Source organism: Papaver somniferum, chromosome 1 (assembly GCF_003573695.1).
Source record: "Papaver somniferum cultivar HN1 chromosome 1, ASM357369v1, whole genome shotgun sequence".
NCBI lineage: Eukaryota > Viridiplantae > Streptophyta > Magnoliopsida > Ranunculales > Papaveraceae > Papaver > Papaver somniferum.
In genome coordinates this window covers 111734555-111745991 of record NC_039358.1, presented here as the reverse complement: position 1 = coordinate 111745991, position 11437 = coordinate 111734555, and the positions used below count along the sequence as shown (strand labels likewise).

Genomic DNA, 11437 nt, shown 5'->3' with positions numbered 1-11437 from the left:
TCCACAATATCTTGTTTCGCTACCATATGATTAAGATTATTGTGAGGTGATTGATATTACTAAGTTGTTCTTCAGGAATATAAGTATGGTGTATCAATTGGTTCATGTTCACCTTGATTTATCAAAAGACGGAACAAACCTTTTAGGTATTTCTGTGGGAGACAGATTTATCTATTCAATAGACTTTTCTGTGTGAGACAGATTGGTTTATCAAGTCTTCGACTTTGGGTCGTAGCAACTCTTAGTTGTGGGTGAGATCATCTAAGGGAATCAAGTATGCAGAGCGCTGCTGGGATTCAGAGGCGTAAGGAACACGACTGTACCTTGATCAGTGTGAGATTGGTTAGGGATCAACTACATTCCAGTCCGAAGTTAACTTGGAGTAGGCTAGTGTCTGTAGCGTCTTAATACAGTGTGTTGTTCAAATATGGACTAGGTCCCGGGGTTTTTATGCATTTGTGGTTTCCTCGTTAACAAAATTTCTGATGTCTTTGTTATTTCTTTTTCGCATTATATTTTGTTATATAATTGAAATATCACAGGTTGTGCGTTAAGATCAATCAATTAGAATATCCAACCTTTGGTTGTTGATTTGCATTGATTGACACTTGAACATTAGTCTTTGGTATCGTTCAAGTAACTCCTCTTATATTCAATCAGGCTGGCAGATTTTTATTTGCTGATTGCGGATTGAATTAAGAGTTAGAGATATTAAACTCTTTGATATACTGTAATTGAAATATCACAGGTTGTGCGTAGTTCAATCAATTGGATAATCCAACCTTTGGTTGTTGATATAAATTGATAGACACTTGAACATTGGTCTTTGAAACCATTCAAGTTGTTTCACATAATAATCAGGCTCGCGGATTTCTATCATTTTGATTTGTTGATTCTCTTGGATTATATTGGAGTTTTTCCATACATATTTCCTAAACGAAACATTAAGTGAGGTTGTTAGACCCTCGATTTTTCACTTTATACTTAACTTGGTAGTTCCTCTAAATTTACAGAGGTAAAATTAAATATCAGCGATATTCAAATGTGAAGGCAATTTTCATGGCGTCTTTGTTTAAACATCCACAACTCAAGGTTAATTCTTATAAATATCACTGATCGAAAACTCTGCACGGTCATCCAGTGACATTATGGGATAATCGAGGTATTATTCAAATTTAATTCATTTGGACTTGATTGGTATGTGGATTGTATATTTTCTCACACTTATTTTTTTTTGACCCACATCTTGTAGATCATCCACATGTGTTTTCGTTTTTTCGACACAACTGAATCCAACTTTTTTGAATAGATCCCATCTCACTGCTCATCTAACCGCAGTTCTTAACAAAAAAATCCAACCTCAACTCTGAAGAGATTGGAAAAAAAAGTAGATTCTTAACCTTCCTAGTGATAAACGATTTCCGAACTTCCCAAAAAGGAAGAATGCACAAAACTAAAACACTTCAGACCAATAAGTTTGGTTAACAACACATATAAAATCTTCTCTAAAACCTTGACTGCCAGATTCAAGAAAGTTCTTCCCAAGCTTATCTCTGAACATCAAGGTACATTTGTCAAAGGTAAGCATATTCATGATGGTGTGCTCATGGAGAGCGGATTAATGAAAGATTAGAGAGCAAATCTCCAGGCATTCTATGCAAACTGGATATCAAGAAAGCCTTTGACAATGTCAACTGACATTGTATTAATATTATACTTGAAGATACTGGATTTGGTGTTAAATGGAGGGAGTGGATACAATTGACTCTTGCATCAGCTCAATCCTCGGTACACTGAATAGGAAGGTCTGAGGCAGGGAGACTCCATGTCTCCATTTATGTTATTATTAGTGGCTGAAATCCTCACTGTGCTACTGAAGAAAGATAAGCAACTAAAAATAAAATCCTCACACAAAAAAATGCATTGTGGAGGAGGATTGTACAACATAAGACAAAGTTAGAGGAATCTCCTCTTAGTCCAAAAGAGCTTAAACTCCCACATGGCAAGGGATTTTGGAAATCCATCCAAAAGGAAAAATGGTTGATGGATAAACCCCACAAAAATAAAAACGAAAAATGGGCAATCCATTAAGTTCTGCATGATAGATGGTTATTAAATACTCCATTGTCTATTTCCTTCAAGAAGGTATTCAAAATTATTGTCAATAAGGAGGCCAAAGTTGCAAATTTAATAGATGGTGACATACGAAAAATATCCTTGAATAAAAACCCAAATGTGGAGGAAATGCAGGAAATAAATGATTTGCTAAACACTCTACGAGACACATCTGACTTGAGTCAAGATGAGGACTCAATGACTCAATTCACAACAAAAGAAGGATATCAATGGATAATATCCTAGCAGAACACACAAGACTCAAGCTCCTTCCCACACAAATGTGTCCGGGTTAGATTTGTTCCTGTAAAACACAAAGTATTCATATGGTCTGTGCTGCACAATGCAATACCCGATCTTAACGATCTCCAGAAAAGATGTTGTGACATTCAAGAGATGAGATGCAATCTATGTAATACTGTGGATGAAGATATGGATCACCAACTTTTACATAATGCTTTACTAAGCATATTTGGGACTACTTTCTATCACATATTGAGATCAAAAGGACTTTCAAGCCCACAGTAAAAGAGCATCTGGAGGAATGACTCGACAATAAAAGGAAAATAGAAGTAGGAAAATATGGCCACTTATCCGTGCTGAAATTCTGTGGACAGTCAGGATGGAGATAAATGACATAGTCATGACTAAGAATAAACACAAGGAAAAAGAGGAGATCATAAATAAGATCAAGAGACTTATCTACATATGGAGATCCCTACCTAAATGGTTTTGTAATATCTCAGAAAAAATTTGCTCGCGCGACACGCGAGCAAAAATTAAACTAGCACCTTAATGACCGTTAGATAACAAAGATGTGATGCCAACAAACTATACACTTAACTATAGTTATACACCAGAAATCATGGATATATCACTCTAACTAGAGGAATAATACAAGGGGATCCTCTTTCCTCATATGTGTTTATTGTTTGTGCGGAAATTCTCTCAACATACTAGGGAAACCTTGAGGCCAAAAAAGCTGTGAATAGATTGCACATCTCACAAAAGGCTCCATAAATTCTCCATCTTATGTATGCGGACGATCTCCTCATCACGTATAAGGCTACACCGGAAGGCACGAATCAACTCAAGCACCTTCCCCAAGCATACAACACATCAGCAGGACAGCACATTAATTCTTCGAAATCCACCTTCATCCATCATCCAAAGCTCAACCAACAACAATTACTTGACCTTCATCAAGCTTTCGATATTCCCACTACCTCGACACCCCTGATCTACATGGGAATCCAATTCAAACATGGAAGATCCTCTCGCCACATTTTTGAACCTCTGTTAAATTGATTGGCGCGTAAGACAAAGGGCTAGATGATGAAATGCCTAACACCTTCGGGAACATTAGCTCTAATAAAATCTTCCCTAACCCCTACATCAAACCACATCATGCAAGTAAAACTTCTACCTGTCAATGTGAATAAGAAAATAGATCGCATCACCCGAAACTTTTTTTTTGGGACATGACTCTTCAATCAAAAAGCTTCACCCACTGGGTTATGATAAGCTGACTAAGACCAAAACAAAAGGCAGGCTAGGAATTCGAAGAAGCAGCGATCATAATAAAGCACTACTCATGAAACAGGTCTAGAACATCCATGAGAAATCAGATTCAATCTATTCTAGCCTTCGCAAATAAAAATATCTTAAGCAGCAACCTCTCTTTTCAGGAACTCCAACTCCCCCATCTTCAATCAGTCCCCAATGGAGGCAATTAACATCCCTCATTCCCACAATCAAACATCATCTTTCCACAAAATCGGAGATGGATTAACAACCCCTATTCAAGAAAAATAGATCCCGCAATTCGTTAATTCCCTGGACCCGACGACCTGCTACTCAATCCAGACAGTCGTTGACCTCATTGATCCCTTAACTCACACCTGGAATCTAAACCTCCTGCCACTGCATATGATCCAACGAATCGTAAATATCCACCTATCCCAAAATAGCCCATCTGATGGAATCATCTGACCTTACACCAAATATGGAAAGTACACTACATCATCTGGATATCAATGCTTAACCAGCTTATCGGATCATTCCCACCTAAACCCCTTACCACCAAACAAGTTTCTGTGGACACTTACATGTCCTCCAAAATTACAGCTTTTCTTGTGGAAAATAATCAAACGAAGGCCTTCCGACAAGAAAATTTTTGATGGGGGAGATTTTGGATGAGGGCGTGGGGGACTAGTAGAAAACTGCCATGTGTCAATAAGTTTTCTAACTAATTAGTCTTCTGATTTTTATAACAACGGTGTTTAGGGAAATATAGGTGGTTCGTTTTTTTTTTCTTTTTCCATACTAACGAAGAAATATGAAGGAAGAAAATCTCAATTCATCTCCATGGAGTTATAACATAGAACAGGCGAAGAAGATCAAACAGGTTGATTTTTTTTTATTCTTTTTAATCTAAATGACTCTAAGACTAAACTTTTGGGTTTGGTTTAGATTTTCTTTATTGATTTTGGATCTTGTTTGTATTAGGATAAACTTAAAAGATTAGATTTTTAATTTCATGATTTTGGATCTTGATCCTAGCAAACCTTTGAATGCCAGAAAAGTCTCAACAATCATTAATTTTGATCGTCATTATTATTTTGTTCTTGTTTATCAAAGATAGATTACACCCGTAAGTTTGTTTCTTTTTGAAGTAATATTGAAAGAAAATTATTTACATATAGTAACAAACCCAAACTGATCGAATATCACATCATTACAAAAGAATTATATCCTCCTGAAGATTCAAAACTTGCGACAAAAAATAACTCTTGAAAGTATTAAAAGTTAATCCATCACAGCACCACAAAGCAATGGTTTGCTTAATGATCATCAACATTTCATCATGCGATTTCCTCCTATTCCCTTTACTGATCCTAATTTTTTTCATAATATTTTCCAGAATTTGAGAGATATGAGAAAAATTAATTAGTTTTAAATTCCTAAGATATCATTTTTTAAAGACTTAACTAGCTCAAATCAGTTAATTAAGATGGACAAATGGCATTCTTTAATTGGTCCCCCATGGCCCATCCAAAATCCCCCATCAAAATTTTTCTCCCTTCCGACCTTCACCATTCTAAATCACATCCACCTCACCGATACCAATATTTGTCCACAATGCAACTCCAATCCGGAATCTACTAGTCATATTCTCCTCCACCGATAAGTGGCAGTGGACGCATGGAACATCCTCCTCACAAGACTCTTCATTCATTCAAACAAAAATCTTCTAAAATTTCCAAACCCTCAGATGATAATTACACGAATTCTACAATTGAAAACTCATCACTCTGTCAAAACTGCCTTCTGTTTCCTTTTCTGGTCATTATGGATAGTGAGGAATGACTACATCTATCGAATAAGGCAACCAAATCCATGTAACATTTCCTAGATGGCTATCAATCTGCAACAATAATTCTCTTGGGCACAGGAGAACCTCCCTCCTGTAATACCAACTCCTGCAAACCCAAAAAATAGAACATGAACGTCTACAACAATCTTCATAGGTTGTGTTAAACCTAATTTAGCATGGATCAAGATCAACACAGATGGAGCAGCGCGAGGACATCCAGGAACAGCTGGAGCAGGTTTATTTGTAGAGATGCTTATGCTAACACCTTGGTAGCCGTAACACAACCACTAGGAATCACCACCGCCCTCACAGCTGAGTCATGGGCAATGCTCATAGCAACCCGAACAACAAAAGAACGAAGCTGGCCAAATGTTCAATTTGAAACCGACTCAGAAAACTTGCTTCGATTCCTAACCTCAGACGACAATCCACCTTGGTTCATCTCATGAATGATATCCGAAACCAAATAAATCATGAGACAGATCCCCCACTGCACCGTCAAGTAAAACTACAGGGAAGACAATCAGGCGACTGATGGACTGGCCAATCTAGCGACGGACAACAGCCAATCGGAGAACTTTACAACTTTATTTTGGGATCGTACAATCCCACCATGCATTAATCAAATTGTAATTGGATGACTCATTGGACATCACCTACCCTCGTGTAATTGTCGCTTAATTCTAATAGTATCTTCCATGCTTCAAAAAAAATAATAATCAGAAATCAAATTTTTTCTTGCGAATCTTTCTGTTCTCACAAAAAAAAATATATAATTTTTTTTCTTCTGGAAGTACCTATTATATCCTTGCAACTGCTGGCGCCAAAATCTCAACTATTACATCCTTATTACTACATTTTTTGACTAGCTATAATTCTTGAGTGTAATGGGCAGCATAATTTGGCTGAAGCATTAGGCCTTAGTACTTTTTCTTGTATTGTCCTTTTTCCTTTCGATACAACTTTAACCTTCTTAGTTAAAAAGAAAAAAAATGAAAAAAGACACTTCCGAACTTCTTGTCCATAAAATGGATGAAATGAAATGGATATTACCGTTGTACTATATAGTAAAACCCTTGTGGATGGTTTTTTCCCTTTCCCATAAGAGTTGCCCTAATCAGTGTAGTCAATATCGGCGTATCGGCCGATAATATCGGTATCTCCACTTGAGCGATACGAAAACAAGAATACCACGATAAAAAACACGTCCGACTATATTGGCAGATATACACTGTTACGAGTCAAACGGAATTTCCGATATGAGGATGTTTTAAATATTTTAGGTGAAGAATGGGGTAGTTTAGGTCTTTCAGGAATAGGGAATGGATAAATTCCCAAATCTCAGCGAATTTTAGTCGTTGAAGTTACTCTTCTATTTCCCGTTTGAACTTCGTATGTCGACTCTTGTGTTTTAATTAATACTTGGTTTTTTTCCTAAAATTGACGATATTTATTATATCTTAACATAAAATGTGTGAAAAATGTCTGTTGGTATAAAATTTTTAACCTATATTATGCCGATATTTCAACAATAATATCCCCAATACAAAGTTGTACCAGTATATCGGTCTCTGCCGAGATAAACCGAAATCCGATATTAACTTCGTACGCCCTAATTGAGATCATGATTCGACTAGAGATAGACAAGACTTGACTTCTATATGTCAAACATCTGTTAGATTGATAACCACTTTTTCTAATCTGATTTTATCTCTTGTTGCCGACAATATAAAAATAATTAATCATGGGTATCCATCATTAACAATTTGGCAACATGGTTTTTAATGTGATGTTTGCCCATTAAAATTGTGAAGATTCCCCAAAACAGGATGGGGCATAGTGAATTGTTGATGAAAAAGGTTTCTTGGTAGCTAGAATGGGAAAATCCGCTCCAACTTTCTTGAGTAATACAAACAAACCGAACAAATGAATGAGTAAAGTGGAATTCCACTTATTAGTTTCTCTAACAAATATGTTTATCACCATCTTGAATAAGTTATAATTTGGCTTGTGTGGTATGTATGGATATGAAACCTCAATAATTAAGTTGGCTAGTACATGTTTTGGGATGGGATTTGAGTATAAAGCATAAAGTTTGAACGAATGAATGAATGAGATGTTGATACCAAAAGTAGTAAACAGAGAAAAGCACATGCAAACCAGTTAGAGAAAACTCAAGAGATACTTTTTTTCATCTTTTCATTTCTTTTCTCTTTTCTCACTTACTCTTCTTCTTCCCCCCACCCCCCACATTCTCAACTAGTGGTCCTAAGTCCTAACAATTCTCTTTTTATCTTATCACATTCATCCAATCCAACCTTCTTTTTCCATCACTCTAAACCTGGCCACATCAAACTTTAGACTTTTTCCCCCTTCACTATTAACCCAACTTGGGACTCGTCTCCCCACTTCTAAAGATTCCAACCACTTCTCAATCTTCTTGGCTAACTTCATCGTAGCCCGAACCTTATTGATCCCTCTCTCTGCCTCTCTTGTATGTATATCTATATATATCTATCTATCTATATATATATATATATATATGCATACACACACACAAGTTATCTTTTAACTCTGTGATACAATATATACCCTTTCTCTTCCTCTTTCTATATATATCCATTCTGCGCATTCTTGCCCATCTAAAATAAGCAAGCAATGGAGAATGCAGCATTACAGTCTTTGCTCAGGCAGAATTCAACACTCAAGAAACCTAAGACAAGTTCATGCAAAACATTCTTTAAAATGTTCAAACTCTTCCCTCTTTTGAGTTCAGGTTGCAAGATGGTAGCACTGTTAGGTCGTCCACGGAAGGCGTTACTTACCCACAACGCAACAACGGGGACTTTTTTCGGATATCGCAACGGAAGGGTAATATTAGCAATACAAGATGATCCAAAATGTTTCCCAAACTTTGTTATAGAGTTACCATTACTTACAAATGCTTTACATAAAGAAATGGCATCCGGGTTGGTTAGAATTGCCCTTGAAAGCGAAACAAGAACTTCAAAGAGGAAATTGCTTGAAGAATATGTTTGGGCTGTTTACTGTAATGGTAAAAAAACTGGTTATTCTATCAGGAGGAAACAAACTTATGATGATGAACTACATGTTATGCAACTTCTACGAGGAGTTTCTATGGGAGCTGGAGTTCTTCCTGCTGGCCCAAATGAGAAAGAAACACTGATTGACGGGGAGCTAACCTACTTGAGGGCTCGGTTCGAGAGAGTGGTTGGATCAAAGGATTCAGAAGCTTTTTACATGATCAATCCGGATGGTACAAGCGGACCTGATTTGTGCATATTTTTTGTCAGGCAGTGATGATAAAAATTCATTCTGTAAACCCCATATATCCTTGAACTAGTAGCATATATGTTATATAGTACTCCGTATAATATAACTACACTCTCTTTCTTATGTAAATGAATGAGCCACAGCATGTTTTCTTTTCTTAATCGGATGATAAGAAAAGCAGTTCTAACTAAGAGGAATTTTAATAGTAACTTTTATACATGGATAAGAATTGTTCTACAGCAGTATGCAAATTAAAGCATAATGCCTGTCTTTTTGGCCTCACTTTTTGTAAGAGTCTTAAGTTTTGAAGGGTGCTTCTTTAAGCCTAAGTATTATTTAGAGCAAAGTGCTATCACTTTATGATTAAGAAATCTATTGATTTGATGGTAAGTTTTTAAGTATCATCACTAGGAATAGGATCACCTTGATAGTGAGGTTAATCTGCAGTGACTGAAATTAAACACTACTCTGTATTCTAGTTGCTGGGCAGGTCGCGAAGCTGTAACTTCGTGCAAGTTAAAACTTTTCTTTTTGGTGTGTGTCGGCCAGGTTTCCGAATACTGTTATGTAACAACTGTTGGTACAAATGGAATGATATTCTCTGAAATGTGTAAGGTTGATCCACCCCAATGCTATTGCGGCTCTAAGCTACGGATTGTTAAAAGTGGTATTGGTACAAAAACAGTTGCTGAACTTTTTGGTTTTGTACATACATAACGAATGGCATGTCACAGATGCACTTGAGACGGATCTCAGAATATAGCGGAATTGAGTTCTGTGGATCACCTAATGCCAAGTTTTGTGATCCTTGTTTGAGACAAACCTTGAGAACTATGAGGAGACGATGTCAGGATTTTCTTAGAGAATAATCACTGACAACCGCGGAATAACGGATCTTGAGATATTATGATGAATAATAAGTAAACCAAGCACAAGCAACTATAATAATACGAGAAAGATAAATCAACTCACAAGACACAAGATTTATAGTGGTTCGACCAATACATACAACTTGTATATATTGTCTACGTCCACTTTGAGCCTCACCAACTCAAATCCACTATGAAGAAAAAAGACTACATCGTCGTGTGAATCCCAGCAAACCATTGGTTACACCGCAACAATTACCCGAGACGATAACCTTGTCTCTTGTTCCTCACCAATATGCTATCACAACGAAACCCTACCTTTAGCCCTAAAAACTATACAAGAAATCTCTCACCGATCTCTTAATCGTTTTCTACACAATGCACACATTCTACAAGGCCTAACTACCTATTTATATAGGTGATTAGTGATTTTTCGTGGGTTGTAGTAGTAATGAGGTTCAAACTCTCGGACTTGTGAAGATTAAATTTAAAGATTTGATAAAATTATATACAAAAATATTAACAAAGTGGGAGAGAGGTAACCAAGACACTAGATTCCACTATTATGCAAAATTGAATGATAAATATTTCAAAACTCTATTCAATTCTTAAGTCATCTTTTATCTTTAATTCACTATCAATCATACAGATTCTCAAACATTATTTGTAAACCTTAAGCATAGATTATCAAGAGATTAAACCAAGCATAACCTATCAAACTGAATAACAAATAATTAAGACAATCATTCAAATAATTTAAAGCTCTGCAAAAGCAGCGATTAGGTGAATTATATAATTAAATGAAATAGTTACCCATTTATGTTGCGTGAATAGCTTCCTCCATTGCCTTGGTTACGAGGGATTCAGCTCATCATAGTAAAAATGCTCTCAAAATAATTTATTATGGCTCAACAATGGTTTACAAATGATGAGAATATGAGAAATACAATAAAACCAGAGACCTACGACCCTCAGTGACAAAATAAGACTGCTGCCGCTGTGTCGCAAACGCTGTGGAAAATAAGACTGCCTGATGTACGACCCACAGCTGTGAGTCGTTATTACTGTAGAAAAACGACTGCTGTTGCAGGTCCGTTCTTCGTGTTCTTGGTGTTCTTCATCATCAGCAGCAGCAGCAAAAGAGTTTCATCAACTCTTGATTTCTGCTTCTCTGGACCTCCTCTCGACCCCAAAATCTCGACACCCCTCTATGCTAACCCAAGAGTTATATTTATACACCTTTGGACCAAGAATAACTTCTCATTAGTCCAAAAAATCTTCCCATTACTCGGCAGTGAATGAAAATATTCCTGATATTTTTTTTCTTTAATTCTCTGATTTGTTACGAATTGTTCCCTGTTTTATCTCTTCTCACGCGTCATCCTTGAGCTGTAGGGATTGTTTCCAGCCAATAGAATCAACCCATGCACGTCTCTTCCATCCAAGAATTCCAAGAATAGAATGTTTTTCCTATTTTAGAATATCTTCCCTGATTTGATTACCACCGGTTATCTAACCAATTTTGACCGAATCCAACACCCATACCAGCTCCATATAGGCCCTAGGAACAAACCCATTTAATTTGGGCCATTGAATCTCACTGGAACACCTTCAAATCCTCAACCCTAGTCACGGCAGTTCAAGAACAATTTTTCCCGCCAAATTTTGGTTTTTGAATTTGGGAAGAAGATGTCCTCCCCCTAACCAGAACTGGGGTGCGAATAGCAGCTGCCTTGGGGGTGACCTGGGGGTGCCCCTTAGTAATTAGGTTACCCCTTATCCA

The 11437-nt window shown here is 36.8% G+C and overlaps 1 protein-coding gene across 1 annotated transcript; it reads left to right on the top strand.

Annotated features, from left to right (window-relative positions):
* The first annotated feature begins 7922 nt into the window (after positions 1-7922).
* Positions 7923-9027, top strand: LOC113331966 (protein MIZU-KUSSEI 1-like). The gene has a single exon (XM_026578614.1). It carries the CDS (start codon positions 8150-8152, stop codon positions 8810-8812), a length of 663 nt encoding a protein of 220 aa, XP_026434399.1. The 5' UTR covers positions 7923-8149; the 3' UTR covers positions 8813-9027.
* Positions 9028-11437: the final 2410 nt, after the last annotated feature.

Bases quoted from the DNA above. Each gene is read 5' to 3' on its own strand.
- LOC113331966 (XM_026578614.1), top strand. From the start codon at position 8,150: ATGGAGAATGCAGCATTACAGTCTTTGCTCAGGCAGAATTCAACACTC.